The following is a 22463-nucleotide window of genomic DNA, read 5'->3' on the forward strand; positions in this document are numbered from 1 at the left end:
ACTTTGGGTATGGCCTTGTGGGTGTGAGTTTCTTCATCTAAAAACAACATGACAAGATTCTTCTGGATGATTAAAATCTCCTGCAAACCGCCTATGAATCACTTCCAAGACATCGCTGACAAGTAACCATCAGCTTCTGTTTGCATTCTGCTAGTGACAGGGGTGCTCACTACCTCATGAGCTGGTCAGCTGTAATGGCCAATAAAGTATCCACCCATGATGGACCAAAATCTACCTCCTTGCAGCTCCTAGTCTAGTTTTATTATCTGAGGCCCCATAAATCCAGTCTATACTCAGTGGCCAATGGCTGGGGCCAGTGTAGAAGGTAAGAAAATTTCAATCCTTTCCTTCCTTCCTTCCTTCCTTCCTTCCTTCCTTCCTTCCTTCCTTCCTTTATGCTTATTACAGATCAGATCTTCTGCTAGGCACATGGATGTGGGCTAAGGAAGTTAGCTGCAGGGCCCCTAGGTGTCCTAAATCCCATTTCAAGGGACTATCCACTGCTGGGAGACAGGGTGCTGAAGCTGGTGGCTGTCTCAAATGCGCTACTAGTACTCAGGCCCAAGGCACAGGAGGTGACCAGAGCTGGAGACAACTACGGCCTCGGGCTGGAGCATGACCCCACCAGGTTTTTACTAGAGCTGAACCCAGGCCTCCTTTCTTTTCCCCCACATACCCTTAAAAGATTTAGAAACAAGTAGATTTAAATACCGATTCGAATATAAATAATTTCAACCGTGTGACTCTGAGGAGTTAGGTCCCCATGGGCTCTGTCTGTATCTTCCCTGGGGCTTAGTGTTGTTCTTTGCTTTCATTCCTTCATTCCTTCATTCTCATTCAATGCATCCTTATTAGGAGCTCACTGGATAAGGTTTTATAGAGAAATTTTGCCACTCCAAAGCCCTTGCTGAGCCTCGTTTGTAAAATGGGAGTATCGATCCATTGTCTACCTTACAGGAAATGGTGAGGGTAAACTGAAGTAATGAGCAAAGGCCGGGTATTATATTCGGGTGCCCAGTGAATGCCCTCTTTTAAGCTGCACACAGTGCCTGTTTATAGTAGCAATGCAGCAACTACTTGTTGAATTTTTTTTTTTTTTTTTACTTTTTTTTTACTTGTTGAATTTAACAAATATGTGAGTGATTGAATGAATGAGTTAGTGTGGGAAAAATGCATTTCTTCCCCCTCCCTGACATAGTCCCTTTGCTATGTGTTAACTCCATAGACAGGCCAGCAGAGCCAGCCTTGCAGCCTGAGATAAGGCTTTTGGCGGGTGTCTTCCCTATCACTCCCTTGAGGAGGGGTGGGGGCAGAGAGGTGATGCCTGAGGCTGGTGGAAGTGCCACACGGAGACCGACACAGGATGGGCTCTAAGTACCCACCGTCTGTGCGGGGCTGCCTCCCTCTGTGGACAATAGCACTAGAGTTGGCCTTCTTGGTCATCTTCTTCTTTTTCACCTCCTATGACACTTCTGCACAGGATCCAAAGGAGCTCATGGGGATCTATCGAGGTGAGTGTCCAGAGGGGAAGTGGTCACAGAGGCAAATAGGAGGAACCAGGGAAGAGGAGATCTATGGTCCTCCAGGGGCCAATATGTTCCTTTCCATAAAGTGTCTGAGTAAATGGGTTCCCACATCTCCTTCCATAGGTTGTGCAGAGACCCAGCCAACAACATAGGCTCCCCTTTAGGACTGGCATGGATATCTCCTCTTTCATGAAGCCTTCCTTGATTTGTCAGGGCAGTGAGGGGCCTCCTATTCGGTATTTCTAGAATTTCCTTTGCCAAATGGTCTTCATAAGTCTCTGCCTCTCTGTCTCCTCCTCCCCATTCTCCTTAACAGCAAGGAATTTCACATTGTTTGGCTTTTTTTGTGTCCTTTTTTTTGGTCTCTCTTGCTCATTTTCTGTACCACCCTTCTCTGAGTAGCTTTAGTCTGTTGCCCCTCCCCCGCCCCCAGCCGCCTTCTCACTTATTGGCTGGGAAGTCTACATTCTGTCTGCAAATCCAGAGCCATAAGGTATATGGCTGGAGAGGAGTAGAAGATGGTTGTTATTTTACATGCAGCTAAAAATATTCACAGACTGTGATGAGCACAATTGTAAACAAGACGGACGTCCACAGTGGCGCGGCTTTTGCTTTTTTTTTTTTTAATTGGGATGAGTTTCAAGCATCTCAGTGAGCCAATATCTTATCTGTGATAATGGATAGGCCTCTTTGAGCATCCTCCCTGATTCAAAGCTGAAGCTCCAGTCTGGTTGAGTGCCGGCTTCTTTCTGAGTGATGTTAATTGACTAGCTGGCTGAGAGAAAAAAAAAAAAAAAAGAAAGAAAAGGAAAGAAAAGAAAAGAAAGACATCTCTGGGCCCTCTGTGGCAGTAAGCAGGACAGAGATGAGTTGGGGAGGGAAGCCTCTACAGCACTTCAGGGTCTGACCCAGAGAGGGGCCCTTAGCACTTGGTGAGCAAGGCCAAACACAATTTAAGTTCATTTCAGTTTACTTTAATTCTTTTCAGTCTAATACAACGTAATTCAATGTATGCATTCACCCATGCATGTATTCATTCAACCCTGTATTACTTCCAGTGTGGGATCGAGACACATGCTAATTCGAGCTAATATTTATTGAGCTCTTACTATGTGCAGGCACTATTTAAATACTTTACATTGAACCCTCACAATAATTCCACGAGGTAGGAACGATTATGATCTCTGTTTTTCATGTAAGGAAATTAGCCACATGGACGTTGAATAATTTGCACAAGGTCACTCAGCTAATTTAAATGCACTCGGCCTGGTTTTCTTTTCCATGCACTTAACCACTATGCTTCACTGCCCCATTTTACAGTGAGGTTGAGTCACTTATAACCAGTGGGTGTAGGAGCCAGTATTTCAACTCTGTAGGTTGGCGCCAGGGTCCACATTCTTCATCCCTATGCTGTGCTGCTAGCACAGAAATAAAGTGTCCTCAGACAGGGGATCCCTGGGTGGCGCAGTGGTTTGGCGCCTGCCTTTGGCCCGGGGCGCGATCCTGGAGACCCGGGATCGAGTCCCATGTCGGACTCCCGGTGCATGGAGCCTGCTTCTCCCTCTGCCTGTGTCTCTGCCTCTCTTTCTCTCTCTCTGTGACTATCATAAATAAATAAATAAAAATTAAAAAAAAAAAAGTGTCCTCAGACACTCACTTAACATGGAAGTACAGAGGAGGGCCTACAACCCAGGCAGGAGAGTTGATGGTGTCAGGGCAGGCTTCTGGAAGGAAGTAACTGACCAACCAGGTCTCCGAGGCTCAGTAGGACTTAACCATGTGGAAACGGGTCATCATCCAGAGTGGGAGGACAGCAAAAGCTGGTGTGTGCACTCATTGCAGTGGACCAGGTTAGCGCTTAACATTGCAACATGAGAGTGCAAAGAAGGCAGTAGGGCATGGTGGACCCACTGGGTTGAGTAAGGAGTCTGACCTTCATGCTGCTGACCTAATAGGAAGCAAGGATGTGCCGAATTTGGGTTCAGGTTATGGAGAAAGCCATTCCATGGCTAGTGTAGGGGTAGGGAAGGGGCCATGACTTGAGGTGGAAGACTGGTGTGCAGGCTTGTGTGTAGTATGGACCAGAGGGCTTCAAGCGCTTCTGATCATGCACACCATTTTTCAAGCATGCACCATATTTACATGTTATAATCAGGTACTGCTGCATTAATATATTTTATACATTATAATAATGCATACACACAAATTAGAAAATTTGAAAGAGGTCAATATTTTCAAATTAGTGATCATGATGGTGCCAATCAATCTCAAGGCAAGGTCCATTGTTCCCATTACTAAGAGTGCATGTCAATCTTCCTAGAGTCTTCTTGATAACTTCAAATACTCCTGGTTGACTTCTTGTCAGATATAATTCAACTGACTTTTTTAAATCTTCAATGTGATGGATGAAGAATTTGCACAAGAAATATCACTCTGCCTTTTTTTTTCATATGCTTGGCTGCCATTATGGTTTTGCCTTCATTCTGTGGTTTTAGGCAGGAGTTGTTCCAGCTATTAGTTCATTTTGTGAAGATTAGTTGAGCTAAAACTAGGTAATCTAATCTGTCAATTCACTTAATCTAATCCAGTCCATGGGAACCCAACGTTATTCAAACCAGCCAATTCCAAAAAGACATTTTTGAGGCAATCAGCGTCAATCCTGTATGATATACAGGGATTGTTGTTAGTTTTGTTAAGTCTGAGAATAGTTTTGTTAAGTCTTTTTTTTAAGCCTCTAGCTACTAGAGAGGATTGAAATGAAGCAATGTCTGGGGCTTGCATTATGCAGAAAAAAAAAAGGAAAGAAATGAAAAGGATAATAAAAAACAGATCAGCCCCGTGTGCCAGTCATCAAAGCTGGGAATTGGTGTATGACATTCACCATGCAACTCTCTCTGCTTCTGTATATGCTTAACGTTTCTCCATAATAAAGAATTAAATTTAAAACAAAAAGCAGGGGATCCCTGGGTGGCGCAGCGGTTTGGCGCCTGCCTTTGGCCCAGGGCGCGATCCTGGAGACCCGGGATCGAATCCCACATCAGGCTCCCGGTGCATGGAGCCTGCTTCTCCCTCTGCCTGTGTCTCTGCCTGTTTCTCTCTCTCTGTATGACTATCATAAATAAATTAAAAAAAATTAAAAAAAAAAAATAAAATAAAATAAAATAAAACAAAAAGCAAAACAAAACCCTCCCATTCATTGCAATGTGATAAGTACGGAGAAACACGTCACCCTCTTCCCACTGGCCCAGTATTCCCTCAGGACACCTTCCAAAGCTGGGAGACTAGAAGCCATCTGACATCCTGAGCAAGCAGAGGAGGCTCCTGGGTCAACATGGATCTTAAATACTTGCAGAGCTGCAAACTTCACCAAGGGCCTTTGGAGGTGGATTGCCAAGATTCTTGGTACTCAAAGTCTGGTCCCCAGACTATTCATCTCAGCCACTAGCAGCTCAGGAACATGTCAGAAATGCAGATTCCCAGGCCCCAGTCTACACCTATGTTAGAAATGTTCAGGGTGGGGCCCAGCAAACTGTTTTTTACCAAGCCCTCTAAGTAGCTCTTACATATATGAGAGTTTGAGAAGTGTTGGAGCCAGACTGATTCAAACCCTGCCTCTGCCCCTGCTTAGCTTCAAGACCTTGGGCAAGTTATTCAATCTCTCTCTGCCTCCATTTCAACCTGGGTCACATGACACTAGTACTTATTCAATTTGCTGTTGAAAGGTTTGAAAGAATGAACACAAGACTGATTAAGAGTATTCACTTTCATTATTAATAAACTTTAATTTCTTATATTTTCATAAAAACAAAACTAGAAGGGCTAATATCTTCTTCCAGCAGCCCCTCTAGATTGTCTGAAGCATCTTCTGAGGTGTGTGTTTTCTATGCTGATGACCACTGGTCCACATGGCCAGAAGCCAAATGGGCAGGGACAGTGAAGGAGAAGCAAAGAGTCAAAATATTCAGGAAGGAACTGGATCAAATGAGCTGTACCTGGTGAAAGTGGAGGAGGGGTTAAGGATGGCTTTGGAGACGTGCTTTGGTATATGGAAGTACCAATTCCTGAGACGAGAAGCACAAGGGAAGGAACAGGTTGGGGGGTGGTGTTGGTAAATGAACAATGATATATTCATTCCGGGCTTGGGCTGAGGTGCCTATGAGATATTTAGGAGAAGCAGAGTGTATCAACTATCTATTACTGCATAACAAGCCACCCCCAAACTTCATGACCGAAAATAGGAACCATTTAATTTGTTCGTAATCATGATTAAGTGGTTCAGCAAAAGATTTGTTGCAGTAAAGGGGGGTAAGTTAGCCCCAGCAAGTGGGTGTTTTCAAACCTCTGCTTGTAACATGTTGACTAATGTCACATTGGCCCAAGCAAATCACAAGGCCCAGCCCGGGCGGGAGGGGTCTATACTAGAAGGCATGATTCATGGGGAGCCATTACTCCCCAATCTGTACACAGAACCTGCTCTAGGATTTCCAAGTTGGGGAACTATCCTGTGGGTACTACCCAGCTCCCCTCCCCCTACTCCCCAAAGGGAGGGAAGCTACCAAAGATAAGAGGGGTTTTTCCACTGACCTGTACATACAAACCCTCAAACCCTACAGTGCTCCACATCTTAGTCTTGGCTGCCTCCTTTGATTGGAAAATCTCTTTTTCTATTCCTAGGATGCTGTAGGGGTGAAGGTAGGGTGGGGCTAAAGGCTATTGGGGAGCAGAAGTCAGCATGGGGCTCTATGGGTGGTCCCAGTGTGGGACTACAGAGATCTTCCTGGTCAGCAGTGGGGAGAACAGTGTGGAAGTGGAGCCCAAAGCCTAAGGGACAGAAGCTGGTTCTGGCTTCAGAGCTGTTGCTGCTGAAGGGTTTATGGGCCAGAGGAAGGAGCAAAGGTGGATGGGAACACAGAACTAGAATCACAGGGGCAGCTAGGCCAGGGGAGGTCTTGCCCAAAGTCATACAACCAATAAGTGGTAGGCACAAGACAATGGTGTCTAACACTGTGTATCCAATGCTAGGCTAAGTGATTTGCATGAGTCAGTGAAAATGTTCATGGTGGTCTTCTGAGCAGGTGCCATTGTTTCATACTCATTTTACAGATTAGGAAGCTGGGACACAGAGGTAGAGCCCTGCTTTGAACCCTGACAACCTGACTCAAAGTCCGTAGTCTTTCCCATTATACCATGTGTGCTATGTGGAGAGGCACAGTGCATTGTGGTTAAACAATGCATGGTTGGGATTCAGATCACTCACCATTTGCTAGCTGTGTGACCTGAGCTAGTTACAACGCCTCTCTGTGCCTCCCTTCCCTATCTGTAGAAGGTGGATAATAATAGTACCTACTACTGAGGTTGTTGTAGGTTAAAGCCATAGGGCACTTAGAATAGTGCCTGGTGTGTGGAGGGGACCACACATGTGCCTGCTGTTACGGTGCTGGTCATCATCATCTCCTCTCACACCACTGGACTCTCAGGTTAGACTCTTCCTGCAAGTCATGGGGCTTTTATGAAATTCTCCTGAAGGCCTATCTTAGACTGTAGAATTCCTCTCTGGGGCCCAGTCCCTGGGGCCCCTGGAGCACATCCACTCCTTATCACCCCTGAACACCTTCGAGTCCATTAGCCTATCTGCCGAGCAACTGATGTGGGGTGCAGTGCAGAATCTGAGAGGTGGAGGCTAGCACCATGAGGGGTGCCCTGAGCTGGGACCTGACCCTGATGTGGGGTTCCTGGGAGAGAGACCTAGGAAGAGTTGGAGGGGAGCCTAGAGCTCTGGGGGGGGGGGGGCGGTGAGCGGGAGAGGAAGTAGGATGATGCAGAGAGTGAAGAGAGGCCTGAAATCTAATGTTATTGACTCACCCATTTGGGGCAAATGGGTTCTGTCAACAGCTCTCAGAAACTGCCACCCTAAAAAAAAAAAGAAAGAAACTGCCACCCTGACTTCACCCCACTGGGTGGAGTACAACTTCTCTTTGGGGCCCATGTGGGGCCTTGAGGAGGAAGGGCCTGAGCTCCTACACCTGGCAGCAGTGGTGGGGATGGCATCTGTGCCTGATAAAGCTCCCACCCAAGATCCTCTGACTCTCTAATCTTTAGGGCCCCACGTCTGCCCTATCCTGGTTACCCTCCTCTCCCCACTCTCTCTCCTCTCCGCAGAATATGTCAGAGCTGTAAGAGCCTTAGAGAATAGCAAGTACAACTCCCACGTATTTACAGAGAGAAAAATTGAGGCCCAAAGAGCAGGGGACCAGCTTGGGGTCCCTTAGAGCAAGAAACAGCCAAGCCTGGTGAGAGAGCACTGTATCTGGAGTTCAGAGCTTGGCTCTGCTGTTAGCACATGCTGTGTGGCCTTGAGGAAGTCACAGGCTCTCTCTGATCTTCTGTAAAGTGGGAGGAAAGTGAAAGAGTCTCCCTATTCACGGGATCTTCAGTAAGTCTGGACCCTACGCGTATGGGGTTGCCGCTAGATGACAGATGTGTTTGGTTTAAGTAGGATTTACTAGGAGATTGAACCAGAATATGGATAGTTGGGTCTACAGTCTCCAGTTGGCCACAGGCCTTACCACTCCCAAATATGCATTGTTCCTTTCAAACACATAGTTCCGTGCTTGGCTCCTGAAGGAATCTATACAAAAATGTGCCCTGTCTCCCCCACACCGAGGAGGATGTAAGTAGGAGTAGGAGACAGAAACATTGCCTCAGCCTCCTTCTCCCCCGTGGCAGTGAAGAAGGGACAAGAAGTTGAATCAATGCCATTTGTCACCCGCTCCCCAAGTTCCCAGACCCCTTGGAGGTCCTCAGGGGTCTTCAACATCCTGGTGGGATTAGATTGTTTGGGGAACGTCAATATTCCCCCCAAGTCTCACATGTAAGACCCCATGCATTTCTCCATGAAGGTGAATTTAAATGTGACTTGAAGGGGCTTTCTAAGACTTTGGAGAGTTCTGGAAGCCAGTGCTCCCTTGTCATCAGAGCCAGGGCTGGAGGCCAGCGGAGACCAGGGGGATTCTTATTACTGTGATGGCAAAAATGGTGGTGGTAGGAGGGGAATAGCCACTATTTAGGAGCGTCCTCCCTGCGCCAGACTCTGTGCAGCGACTCAACAAATCATCACTTCCTTCAGTTCCCCCGGCCCCTTCTGAGGCGGGCACAGTTGTCCTTATTTAGCTGATGACAAAGGTAAGCAACGAACAAGACCACACAGCTATGAGATTGAGGGGTATAAAGTGCCATTTTGGGGGCACCTGGGTGGCTCAGTGGTTGAATGTCTGCCTTCGGCTCAGGTCATGATTCCAGGGTCCTGGGATCGAGTCTTGCATTGGACTCCCCGCAGGGAGCCTGTTCTCCCTCTGCCCTTGTTTCTGCCTCTCTCTATGTGTCTCTCATGAATAAATAAATAAAATATTTTTAAAAAGTAGCATTTTTGTAGGTCAAAAATTGTCAAATGTTGGCAATTTTAATATGGTTTAACTTAATGGGGAAGAGCAGAGCCGGGAGCAAACAGAACTGTCTGAACTTGAAGTCTGGGCTGGTGTGTGTGTGTATGTGTGTATGTGTGTGTTGTTTGTTTTTGTTTACTGTCTGCATGCTGGTTGTAGAAAATTTGAACACCGAGAAAAAAGTGAAATCCTCCCAAACCCAGAGATAATAGCCATGGGGGGACAAAGTCTTTCAAGTTATCTCCCCAGGCATTTATCCGTGTGAAATAGTTGGTGTTTGTTGATAAAAACAGTGTCTATTCTGAGCAATTGTTTTATTCTATCATTGGACTCTGGCTCCCCCGGCCCCCCCGAAGAGCATGATTATTTTTTCCATTTAACAGATGAGAAGACTAAGAGCAGATAGCATGGTAGTTGAAGGTGCAGGCTTCAGAACTGACCATCTAGACCTGTGGCAAGTTATTTACCCTCCCCTCCCCCCGTGACTTAGTTTGCACATCTGTGAAATGGTGATACTAGCACCTTGAAGGGTGGTTGTGAAAAGGAAGCGGGCTGGTCTGTGTGATGTGATTAAAACCTTGTCTCAGGGGCACCTGGCGGGCTCAGTCAGGAGCGCACCCTTGATCTCAGGGGGGTGAGGTCAAGCCACACGTTGGGCGTAGAGATTACTTTAAAAAATAAATAAATCAAACAGTGTTGCCACGTGGGAAACACTTAATACGTGTAACCTGTTACTAAAGCTCAGAGACATGAAATAACCAGATGAAGCCACACAGCTGGAAAGTGCCAGATTCCTGATTTGAACCCAAGTTTGTCAAGCCGCTACTCACTTTTCAAACTTGGAATTAGATAGAAATGCTCACCCTCCTCCTTTGGTTGGACCTCTCCCTGCCGTTAGGCAAGTCTCTCGCACTCGCTGCCCCAGCAGCCCCTGAGCAGGGTTCGAGGCTGGATAAGGCAAGGCTCACTTAGATGGCCTGGGTGCTTCCTGCTGGTCTACTGGGTCCCTCCCAGCAAGTGACAGAGGGAGACAGCTGCTTTCTGCAAAGTTAATCTGGTTCTTAACCAACAGAACCTCTGGGCCTCCTTCTGACCCTCTTTTTTGGGCCAAATCATTGGCTTCTGTGCTCTTACTTTCTCATGCACATGATCGGGGAGGTCGAATTTGCTCCTCAGTAGCAGCAGGAATTAACCTTTGCTGAATGTCAGCTGTGTGCCAAGCACTGGTCCAGATGCTTTACACATGTTCATATTATTAAGTTTAATAATAACAATAATTGCCACATTTACTGAGCTCTCACTATGGGTCAGGCCCTGCCTTTGTGCTTCACCAGTATTAGCTCATCCTATCCTTGCCACAACCCTTCCTGGTATGTTTTGTCCCATTATTCAGATGACAAGACTGAGGCTCAAAGAGGCCAAGTAACTTGCCAGAGTACTCATAATGATCCCTTCCAGCTGCCATCCATAAATTCATACAGAATATATGTAAATTCTAATTCTGTAGGTTCTGTAAATTCTAATTTCACACAACTTTCCATCTTGTCTGCTTCTCTTTCTCCTTCTCCATATCTGCCCCTGGGCAGTCCTCCAGGATGTGACCATCATGGCTGCCCTTGGCTTTGGCTTCCTCAACTCATCTTTGCGGAGATATGGCTGGAGCAGCGTGGCCTTCAACCTCTTTTTGCTGGCCCTGGGGGTGCAGTGGGCAGTCCTGATGGATGGCTTCCTGGAATGGTCCTTCTATAAGAAGGTGATCATCAATCTGTCCAGGTAACCAGACGGCAGGTGGATTTATTTTTGGGGGGTCCTTGAGGGTATGTGGCCCAAGAAGGCTGGTTTTAGAAGAGCTGGGATTGTCTCCTTGAAGCCATGTGATATTGAGGATAAGCGCTAACAAATTATTCACTGTTTCTCTAAAATTCAAATTGCATTGGGAATCCTATATTTTATCTGACAACCCTGAACCTGGATCTACAGCCCTCCCCAAGTTCTTTCTTCATTATTGAGCATGATTTTATCAAGTTACACAAGCAATATGGGTTTAAAGAAAACTAATAGAGATTACAGAAAAGAAATAGAAATGTCACAGTCTCTTGAAAACAAAGAAGTTCTCTTAGTCCTCAAATGTCAGCGAACAAAAAATAGCCATGCCTTTAAATTAACTTTGATCCATTTAAATGCATTTATATGAAATTCTAAAAACGAGCAAAATTACCCATATTGCTAGAAGTCAGAATAATGTTTACAAGAGGAAAGTGATGGCTATTGATGAAGAGGGAGCACAAAAGAACCTTATGAGGCACAGTAAATGTTCTCAGTGTTATCCTGGGTGATGGTTACACAAGGGGAGATGTATATATATCATGGAACACCTGGCTGGCTCGGTTGGTAGAGCAAGAGATCTGTTGGGCATGGAGCCTAGTTAAAAAAAAGAAAAAAAGACAAAAAAAAAAAAAAAAGAAGATAAAGGCATTAGCACTTGACAGGAGAAAACTCGATAAAATTTACCCTGTATGTTATTTTTTGCTTTTGCCCAACTCTGTCTGTGTAAATCTCTGTCCCGTCCAGATGATGGTAAATCCCATCTTAGGACTCTTGGGAAACCGGTCACCTCTCCAGGCCACTCCATCCTCCCCTCTGAACCCCTGCTAAATCTCTGGGCACTGCTATTGACCATCTCCCCACATGGCACCGGGCAGTGCACAAACATTATTTTGCTTAACCCTTCCAGTAGGGGTCTAACTGGTGTACACCAAGGACATCGAGGCTCAGAGAGTATAAGGTATTTGCCGAGGGTCACACAACTAAGTGGTGGAAATGGCTTTAGCTGTTTACTATCTGCAACCCTTCCCACACCTTCCAGGGTGGTTATGACAAGAACCATAGCTTAGTCAGTTCCCTATTGTCCCTGAAAAAAACCTTCACATTTTTTCTTCTAACAAGATTTATTTATTTATTTATTTATTTATTTATTTATTTATTTATTTATTATGAGAGACAGAGAGAGGCAGAGACATAGGCAGAGGGAGAAGCAGGCTCCATGCAGGGAGCCCGATGTGGAACTGGATCCCAGGACCCCAGGATCATGCCCTGAGCTGAAGGCAGACGCTCAACTACTGAGCCTCTCTTCTAACAAGTTTCAGAGCTAATCCCCATGGGGATTCAATACCCATCCCGCCACCCCCACCCACCCCCAAGAAACACCTGGGAAGAGGCAAAGTGCACTCTCTGGAGGAGTTCTGACAGTGGTGGCCCTGACCGGACATTCCTGCTGCCTTGGCTCAAGGTCACACAAACCTCAGGCTCCTGCATCCTTAGTGCCGGGCACCTCTGGGCTGCTCCTTCTAAGGTCCCACACCCACGGGGGCCAACTTGTTCTTGACTCAATCCAGGAAGACACGATGAGGCCAATTGCAGGCTGAGTGAACTCCCCTGCCCCACCTCTGACAGCCTGGATCCTCCCAGCTGTGACCCCCGCTGGGACTGGCTTCATGGATTTGAACAATGAGCTCCTTCCTGACCTTTCCAAGGGCCTGGCTGGTTCAGGGGGCGGTGCCCAGGCCTGCCTCCCAGAGGGACTGGCCCTCCCCTTCTCCCTTGGCCTCACCCACACTGTGCAGCCTGACTTGGCACCGAATTGCCTTGAGTCACTGATGACCAGTCCCTTCGGGGGCCTGTCCTACTCAGCTTTGCCCTGTTTTCCTTGTGTAATAAAGACTTAGTAAATGGTTATTGGAACCAAAATGAAAATAAAAGGAACTCTAAAAGTTGTGATATTTTTAATGCCATATTTTGAGAGGTCCAGGAGGGCTCTCCTGGAGGATAGTAGCAATTACCAACTCTCTAACTGTGCTTGACACATAATAACTCACTTTACCCTTATGACAGCTTCATAGGCCTTGACTCTACCTTGCAGATGAGGATACTGAGGCACAGAGGGTTCAGTAACTTGCTCAAGGTCACACAGCCAGGAAGGGGCTGAGCCAGGATTCCACCCCAGGCTGGCTGGACTGGAGTCTACACCCCTGAACACTGCACTTCACTGTCTCAATACCTCCCTGGCACCGACTGTCCCCTGGGTCTGAAATCCTACCACTGGGCATGTATCCTTTTGAATTAGGGCCTTGCCAATTAAGTAAATACTCACCAAAAAGACAGAACATGGCCAGGCATGGTGAAACATTCAGTAATTTCTGTTCCTTTTTTTTTTTTTTAAAGATGTATTTATTTATGATAGAGAGAGAGAGAGAGGCAGAGGAAGGGAGAAGCAGGTTCCATGCCGGGAGCCTGACGTGGGACTTGATCCCGGGGCTCCAGGATCACGCCCTGGGCCAAAGGCAGGCGCCAAACCGCTGAGCCACCCAGGGATCCCCGTAATTTCTGTTGTAAATAATTCCTGATCCCTGTGAGACTCCTTGGGTAGGCCCTTGGCCCTCTTCTGATCTCCCATCTGAAGACCTTGAGCCCTAAGTAAGATTCTACATTGGCCGCAAATGCTGTGGAGGCTGTGTCCAGACTTCAGAGCACAGGCTTTAGATCCAGGCCACCTGGGTTTGAACCTCACATTTGTCATTCACTAACTTATCGGCCAAAAGAGTCACCTCTTCTAGTTTCAGTGTCCTTTTCTGTAATGTAGGGGTACTGAACGGTACCCTAGCACCATTCATAGAGGGCCACTTAGAAGATTAAAATTTAAATGAGGTGATGAAGTTGTGAGCCTTCTATACATAATGCTTAATAAATTATCACTATTTTGTAGTGGTGGTGGTGGTGGTCATAGCATCAGGGAGAGGAGGTGGTCTCAGAGCAAGGTGCCCAGAGAGGGTGGATTGGTTTAACTACCATGAATTATTCTGTTCATTGCCACCTCCCCCAGGAAGCCCTCTCTGATGAATCCAGTCCTCATTGCTCTCTCCCTCTGGTGAACCCCTCTAGCCATGTAATATCATGGATAGTCTTAGCAGACAGACTTATGATGTCAGCCCCGCCTCCCTAACTGGATCATAAGTGCCTTGAAAACAAATTGTTTTCTCCTCCTGAATCCCCACACCGAGCTAGCTCATTTGTCAAGGAAAGGAAGGATTCAGTAGTGGTGCTAACCATGTGGGCTTCTATAGAACTCCTGAGTTAGTTCTTTGTGCCAATCATGGTGCTAGACACACATGCACGAATATTCCTACTAATTCCCACAGCACTACCACGAGATAAATATTATCATCATTCTTATTTCACAGATGAAGAAACAGTCTCAGTGAGATTAAATAGCTGCTCAAGTGGAAACACTGGGACTGGAAGCAGGCTTGTCCTATTTCTAAGCCGTCTCTTTGCACAGCCAAGCTGCTGGTGGCGGGCGGCTGAATGGCAGGCAGGCCAGCAGGTGAAGGGCGCCCTCTATTGAGCATCTTCGCAAAATGTAGGCGGAAGGGAAGCCAAGGGCAGACCTGTGATCAGACCCTAGAAGGGGACCCTAAGGGAAAAGTCAGCCTCTGTAACTATGACAGTCCTAAGAGAAATTCAGAGTGGCCTCAGTACAGATGAGCATGTGCAGATCAATTTCTCACCCTGAAGCCACCCTGATGGGGGAAGGAGCCCGTGGAGAGCCCAGATGGGCAGCATCGGTTCCCACAAAGGTGCAATCTTGTCTCCTTGATTTTCCACTGTGTCCCTGGTTTCTTTTTTTTTCTTTTTTCTTTTATGATAGGCACACAGTGAGAGAGAGAGAGAGAGAGACAGAGAGACAGAGACACAGGCAGAGGGAGAAGCAGGCTCCATGCACCGGGAGCCCGACGTGGGATTCGATCCCGGGTCTCCAGGATCGCGCCCTGGGCCAAAGGCAGGCGCCAAACCGCTGCGCCACCCAGGGATCCCCGTGTCCCTGGTTTCTCGGACAGTGCCAGGCTTGTTGAATGAGTGAATGGGTGAATAATGAATGAGAAGATCCTTTTCAGTTATTCCTGTCTCTTTCTCTCTCTCTCTCTTTCTCCCCAGTATTAAGCTGGCTACCATGAGTGCCATGTCTGTGCTCATCTCAGTGGGTGCCGTTCTGGGGAAGGCCAACCTGTTGCAGTTGACTGTGATGGCACTGGTGGAGGTGACAGCCTTTGTCGCCGTGAGGATGGTTGACAGGAAGTACCTCGGGGTGAGTCACAGTGCTGTGAGGAGGGGACTTTGGAGAGGAGAGGTGTGGATGTGGAAGTGGCGGATACTGCCTCCATTTGGTAGGGTTTCTGGGATTTAGAAAAATAAAGATGGGCCCAAATGGGGTTCCAAAATTGTGATCTATGCTACATGTTTAAACACAGCAACCTAATGGCTTTTTTTTTTTTTAATTGAAGGTTTTTTTTTTTTAATTTTTTATTTATTTATGATAGTCACAGAGAGAGAGAGAGAGGCAGAGACACAGGCGGAGGGAGAAGCAGGCTCCATGCACCGGGAGCCTGATGTGGGATTCGATCCCGGGTCTCCAGGATCGTGCCCTGGGCCAAAGGCAGGCGCCAAACCGCTGCGCCACCCAGGGATCCCCCTAATGGCTTTAATTGGAGGTGGTGCGGTCGCTGGTGAGGGCAAGGTCTAAGGTTTGACAGGCGATGTGGGTGGCAGAAACATAGGAAATAACCTAAGAAAATTATTAGAAGAAAAAGGGTCAAGGAACAGAGGGAGGGAGTTGGATAGACAAAGATGATGTCCTGGAGGAGTGATGGAGAGAAAGATGGTAGGGCAGGTGCGGAAATCCTCAGAGACCACAAGGCAGGTGGATGGATAATCAGCAAGGAGTGTAGACTCTGCAGGCATGTCTTTCAAGGAAGATGGAGATATTTGGGGGTGGGAAAAGGAACAATGGTCTAGAAGCTTTGCTTGGAAGTTATTATTTATTAATATTTGGTTCTCTTCATCTGTCTATATGACTTTTTAACCCCTACTTCAGCGTGCACTTCCTATAAACAAGGGCATTCTTTTACATAACCATTTGTTCAGTTAACAAACTTTGGAAAGTAATATTAACATAATAAATATATATTGGTAAATTATTATATGTTATTAAATATATGTATTTTTTTTTGGTCCAGGATCATGTTTTGCATTCAGTTCTCATGTCTCCTTAGTATTATGATGATTGCCAATATTGGTTTCTTTCTTTTTTTTTTCCCCTTGGAGATTTTATTTTAGGGGCGCCTGGGTGGCTCAGTCAGTTAAGCATCTGACTTTGGCTCAATCATGATCTCAGGGCACTGGGATTGAGCCCTGCATTGCACTCCCTGCTCAGCAGGGAGTCTGCTTCTCCCTCCTCATCTGCTCCCTCCCTCTGCTCATGTTCTCTGTATGTGTCTCTCTCAAATAAATAAATTAAACGTTTTTTTTAAAAAAAGACTTTATTTTTAATTAGTCTCTATGCCTAACATGGGGCTCAAACCTCTAAGCTGAGATCAACTCTCACATCCTCTATGGACTGAGCCAGTCATGTGCCCTCAATATTGGCTTTCTAATTCCATCTTCCCTTCCACAACCATTAGTTAGTATTCTGCTGTCAGAATAAGAACTTTCTCTTCTCTTCCATCCAACCATCCATCCATCCATTCATTAAATCGTTTATTTATATATATATCGCTAAAGGCTCACCAAGTCATCTAGGCATACTTTCATTTTCTTTTCTGTTTTTTTAAGATTTTATTTATTTATTCATGAAAGACAGAGAGAGGCAGAGACACAGGCAGAGGGAGAAGCAGGCTCCCTGTAGGGAGCCGGATGTGGGACTTGATCCAGAGACTCCAGGATCACGCCCTGGGCTAAAGGCAGACACTCAACTGCTGAGCCACCCAGGTGTCCCAAGACTTTCATTTTCTGATTTTTCTCTCTGTTTACCATAAGGATTAATCGCAACTCCTGGGTTTCAAGAAAGAAAGCTGCCCTGGAGCTTTTTTAGGCAGAAAGAAGAGAATTTAATAGAAGCATCACCAAGGGCAGGGGTAGCAGCCGGAGTCAGGACTGGAATTGGATATGAGAACTTTAAGATCCCAGGTAGTTCATGCTCTCCATCTTTTGGTTCTGTTCCTCTTCGTTGTACATCAGCATTCTCTTCAGTGGAGAACATGGTCTCACCCCTTCTGCTCCCAAGCTTCTAAGTCCCAGATCCTGTAGGAAACAAGGCTCCTCTCTCTTCAGCTGGTCCCAGGTCTCTGGTCCAGTGAGAAAGAACCTGATTGGCTCCTGGGACCATGTGTCTGCCATGTGCAGGCAGTGTGGGGGGGCGGGTCCTACTGGGAGCATGTGACTAGTCCAGACTGCAGGTAGATTCCCAGGGATGGAATGCTTTGTGGGGCAGCAAGGGTGGCAAACATTTTCTCTTCTTTCCTCCTCCTCCCCCTCCTCCTCCTCCTCTTTCTTGTCCTTCTTCTCTTCTCCTTCTTCTTCTTCTTTTTTAAATACTTTAAATAAGGATACATTCACACATTGCAGTCATGTGAACAGGAAGGTCCATGCATGTATCCTTCCCATTCTCTCATTCCATTCACAAATATTTATTCCTTGCCTATTATGAAACAGGCATCTTTTAGGCAGTGGTAAATATGCAGTGGTCATGGACCTTCCATTTCAGAGGGAAAGATGACCAATAAGCAATCATGTAGGCAAATGATACAGCCTGCTAGTAAGTGTCAATTACTATAGAGAAAAAATATGAAGAGTTGAGAGGGGGATAAAATTTTAGATAAGGGGGGCATGGAAGGCTTCCCCTGAATAAATAATTTTGAGTAGAGACATGAAGGCAGCAAGAGCACAAGGCACGTAGGTGTCTAAGCATCGTGGTAGGTCAAGGGCAGGGCGGTTGGAGTGGTCTCCCTCTTCCAGGAGTATTTTATCACCCACAGTTTAGAATTGTTGGCACATGGTGATAATAAAAAGCAGACAGACTTTGAATCACTTTTATTATTGTTTTAAAATTCCCTCCAGACAATGCACCCCCTTACTGCCTGGGCCCAGGGTAGACCACTCCCTCTGCCTCGTGTTCCAGGCCATGGGAAAGCCAGAGTGAAGTGGGCTGATGGGGGAGCATGCCCGTGAGTTTGAGGAAGAGTGAGGAGCATGTTCCAGGAGTGGAGCAGGAAGTGAAGTCAGAGAGGTTAAGGGGGAGCGGGTCACACAGGGTTCTCCAGGTCATAGCAAGAATGTAGACTTTGAGTTGAATGAGAAAGGAACCATTGGAAGATTTTGAACAGAGATGGCCATGAACTGCCTTAGATGTTCATAGGGTCATTCTGGCTGCTGTGTGGAGGGGAGTCAATAGAGGGACAAGAGCGTAAATGGGGAGACCAGTTAGAAGATTACTGCAATAATTTGGGGTAGTGGCAATGGTGGGGCTTAAATAAAGGTGGAGTCAGTGAGGCTTGGTGGTAAAAATTCGGCCAATTCTGGATATTTTTTGAAGGCAGAGTTGGCAGGACTTACCAGTAGTCCACTAAGTCAGTTATTAAGGATTACTAACTTTAATATTCATAAAGCAAAAATTAGCATGTGTCTAGAATTTACCAAAGACTTTAGTATTATAAAAAGTCTGGCTGCTTCATGCTGCAAAGTTTATGTCCCTCATCACTCCATAAATTCTGCTGAAAAGTAGGAAGCAGTGAGGATGCATGTCCCTGTGACTTTTTGCCTCACCTAAGTAGATCTCAGCCAAAAAGCATGTAGGAGCTACTGATAAGGCCAACCAGCAACTTCCCTGGAATAAATACATGGCTGGTCCTCAGTCTCCTCTGAAAGGGGAACTTCTGGGTTGGGTAAGCTCCAAATACCAGTCTCATGACTCCAAGTCACACCTCTTAGGTGAAGTTCAGAACTGTCTCCTAGGAGTATGGGGTTAGCCCGTGGGCAGAGGCTGTAGGGACTCATTGCCCTTTGTTGCAGACGGACAACCACACCAGCATGATGTACATCCACGTGTTTGCAACCTATTTTGGGCTGATGGTGACCTGGTGCCTCTCGAGGTCTCTGCCTGTTGCAGCGCTGGTAGAGAAGCATCAGACTACAAAGAACTCCAGTTTGTTTACCATGCTGGGTGAGGACAAGATGGGGTGTGTGGGGGGTGTGGAGGTTTCTTCCCCTGGAGTAAGCGAGAGGTTCCCAAATGGCTCTGCTGAAAAGTCTCTCTCCTTTTCCAGCCTGTCCCAGGTGCTCAGAGCCCCTCCATGATGATTCATTACCCCAAGTAGTGTTGGATGGATTCACAATCCCTTCTAGGGCAACGTTCTTCATTAATATCCAAAGGAGAGGGGAGACTTGTTACCCTTACTCAATTTGCCCAATCTTTTTGTCTTCAAGTGAAGAGTGGGAACTGGACGAGTGGAGAAAGCAGAGGCCAGCAGTGGAGAGAGGGACAGGGCAGGGAAGAGAACAGTAACACTGGTGTATTTTGCAAAGCTGCAGTGCAAACGCTGAAGCCGGCCTGCAGGAGAGGCTGAGAGGAAATCGGGCAGTGAGCTGAGCAGTAGGTGACCCACAGCCAGCCATGAGCCCAAATCAGAGTCGCACATTACATTTTCAGAAAGCATTTGGCCATCACAACCTGAGCTCAGGAGGCCTGGAGGTTGGTAATTTAAACTCTCTGGGCCTTTGTTTTTTTGCCTGTAAAGTCTGTTAGCTGGGCCCTGTCAACCTGGGACTTCAGGGGACACATGACTGGTTCAAAGTCACATAGCTATAAAGGGACAAAGCTGTGACTTGCCCACTCCACGAAGTGCCCACAGGCTCAGGCTTTGCAGCAGGAGTGCTGGTTCTGGCCAATGACCCTCTCTGACCCCCAGGAACCCTCTTCTTGTGGATATTCTGGCCAAGTTTCAACTCTGCTCTGCTGGACATACCAAATGAAAGGAAGACTGCTGTGTTCAACACCTACTATGCTCTTGCAGTCAGCGCGGTGACAGCCATCTCAGTGTCAGCCTTGAGTCACCCCCGAGGGAAGATCAACATGGTGAGGAGGGGGCTGCCCCTTGGGCAGCACTCAGGTCTTCTAAGATGAGCACATATTCATGCCCCTGTTCCAGAACCAGCCCCCAGGGTGGGATAGAGTATGCCAGGTGACAGAACCTTGTCTGCAGCGTCATGGATCATCAGGCAGGGACTGGCTTATCAATATGGGAACTGGAATTTGGAGACTGAAATGATCAAAAGCTCTTTGAGGGGAGTGATTAAGTCTATCAGTGTTGACACTAAAAGGACCCAAGTGTGAACCCTGTTCCTGTGAGTTACTAAAGCCAGCCACCATGAGCAAGAGTCAGCAGAGAAGATCTAGAATAGAATTAGCCTCTCCCCTTCCCCTAAGAAATTTCAAGAATGGAATGAATAGAATCAGAGGTAAAGAAATACGTCATCACCCTAGCCACATGACCCTGGTCAAGCCACTTCAACCTTTGGAGCCACACCTGGCTCATATATAAAGTGGAAATTAAGAGACAAGGCACAGTAAGTGCTCTGTGGGGAATTAGTGCTGGGCCAACAGGAACCATGTTACCGGTGTAGCCAGGAGACTGTGTGTGTGAGTTCTGGGGGAAGAGAGACGGGGAAACGGTAGTGCTAAAGACAAAACCAGTTCCCATGATGATTGGGTATGGGGCCGGCCAGCCACAGGGGGTGGGAAAAGGTCTAGAGGGATGGCAGTCCTAGAGTGGACAGCATGTGGCTATCCATGACAAGTTAGTCATCAAGAGGAGTGGGTGTCTTTCTGGGCGGGGGGGCTCCATGGTGACGTGGAATCTAGGATCAGACGAGGTGGGGACATTGAGGGAGGCAGGTGTGGACAGAAGCTCAGGGAAGCCCAGAAGCTGGTCCCAAGCCTCGGAGCTCCAAGACCTGGTTAGACTTGAGAGGGCAGAGGGAAGTAGCATGGGAGCAAAGCAAGGCCCCGGTTCTAGAGGAACAAAGGACAGAGTGGAGATGGGACCCGGGAACAAGAGCTCACATATGAAAAGCTGGATCCAGCAGTACAGGGTGGCATAGCACTGAATGGCCAATAATAATGATAAAAATAGTAAAAACAATAATACTGGCTTCTATTTCTTGAGCATTTCCTCAGGGTCCATGTTAGGCCCTTGGCTCAGAGTCATACATATAATAACTTGTTTAATCTTACAATAACCATATTAAGTAGGTACAACCTAAACCCCATTCTTCTGGTGGAAAAGTTGAAGCATGAATGGCTCAGTGCCCAAGGACGCGTCACTGACAGGTGTGAGGGTGGCTAGGATATACTTTCAAGCTCAATACCTCCCAGTCAGGGGGACTGTTCCTGGAGTCTGAGAAGTGGAGTAAGAGAAGATCATTGAGAAAGGTCATGTCTCAGTGGGGATGGAGGAGAGGAGGGGATGGTTTCACGGTCAGCGAAGCAGGGAGGCCATACAGTGTTGCTTGCTACCTGCTTACCAAGGAACTCTGGGCAAGTGCTGTCCTCTCTTCCTCACTTCATTTGCCCTCAAGCTATTTCTTTGCAGACTCATATCCACAACGCGGTGCTGGCTGGAGGTGTGGCCGTGGGTGCTTCGTGTCATGTGATCACTACTCCTTGGCTTGCCATGGTGCTGGGCTTTATGGCTGGACTGATCTCCATCGGGGGAGCCCTGTGCCTACGGGTAAGGACCTGGGCAGCTAACGCCTGATTTTGGCTTTGACCAGCAGGGCCCTGGAGCACGGTGGGCCATCGTGTAGTGTCATGGGCTACATCGGGCAGGCACTGGCACCTTCTTAGGGAGGCTTCAAAGCTTGAGTGAGGGACCCACCCAGGTGTGTATTGTGTATTTGGTAGGATCTGGGGAGCAAGTAATAGAATCCATTCAAGTTTGCACAGGCATGGGGGGGGCGTATTGTAAGGCTATTGGCATGTCACAGAAACCAAGGACAGGGATCCTGTTGGGAACCCTGTGACACCAGGGACAGGAGTGTTGTGGGGAGCCCAGGAAATCCCCACTCTTCTTTTTTTGTTTTTCCTGAATATCTGCTTTCTTTTCACTCTGTAGACTTCCTTCCCCTTCTCCTCCTTCTCCTGCTCCTTGTGGTGGAATGTAGTCTTTCGTTGCGGGAAAGCAGCTCGGTGGAATTTCTTGGCCCCATTCCCAAGTGTTCTGGAGGAGGGCCTCATTGGTTTGGCGTGCTTATCTTTGGCTGGGGTGTGGGGTCCTGGAGCATAACATACATACATGGCTGCGGCCCACGAGCCATGCGAATGGGGGTAGGAGGGGCAGCAGCCCAGAACGGGGTGCTGGGCTCAGCCAGGCCATGTCCACTTCTGATTGTGTAGTTCTTCTTCTAAGTGGGTGGACTTTTCCCCCGTCAACAACCAGCAGGTACTGTTAATACCAGAATGCCCCATTATAGCCAATTTGTCATAATACACTTCTAAGGGAAATAATTATAGGGCAGCAACTCTCTGTGGGTTTGAAGCCTTGGATGGCTCAAGGAGCTGAATCTGGATGAACGATGGATATGCAGGGAGGCGGTTTTTATCCAAAAC

General features: G+C 47.1%; 1 protein-coding gene across 1 annotated transcript in view; it reads left to right on the plus strand.

Moving 5' to 3' along the window:
* The first annotated feature begins 1363 nt into the window (after window positions 1-1363).
* RHCE (Rh blood group CcEe antigens) overlaps window positions 1364-22463 on the plus strand; it is a 36144-nt gene continuing 15044 nt past the window's right edge. Inside the window, exons 1-6 of the mRNA XM_041767360.1 lie at window positions 1364-1511; window positions 10555-10741; window positions 14960-15110; window positions 18869-19019; window positions 19765-19931; window positions 21448-21585. Of these exons, the coding sequence (XP_041623294.1) occupies window positions 1364-1511; window positions 10555-10741; window positions 14960-15110; window positions 18869-19019; window positions 19765-19931; window positions 21448-21585 (942 nt within the window). The remainder of the gene's footprint in view (window positions 1512-10554; window positions 10742-14959; window positions 15111-18868; window positions 19020-19764; window positions 19932-21447; window positions 21586-22463) is intronic.

Source organism: Vulpes lagopus, chromosome 8 (genome assembly GCF_018345385.1).
Source record: "Vulpes lagopus strain Blue_001 chromosome 8, ASM1834538v1, whole genome shotgun sequence".
Taxonomy (NCBI): Eukaryota; Metazoa; Chordata; class Mammalia; order Carnivora; family Canidae; genus Vulpes; species Vulpes lagopus.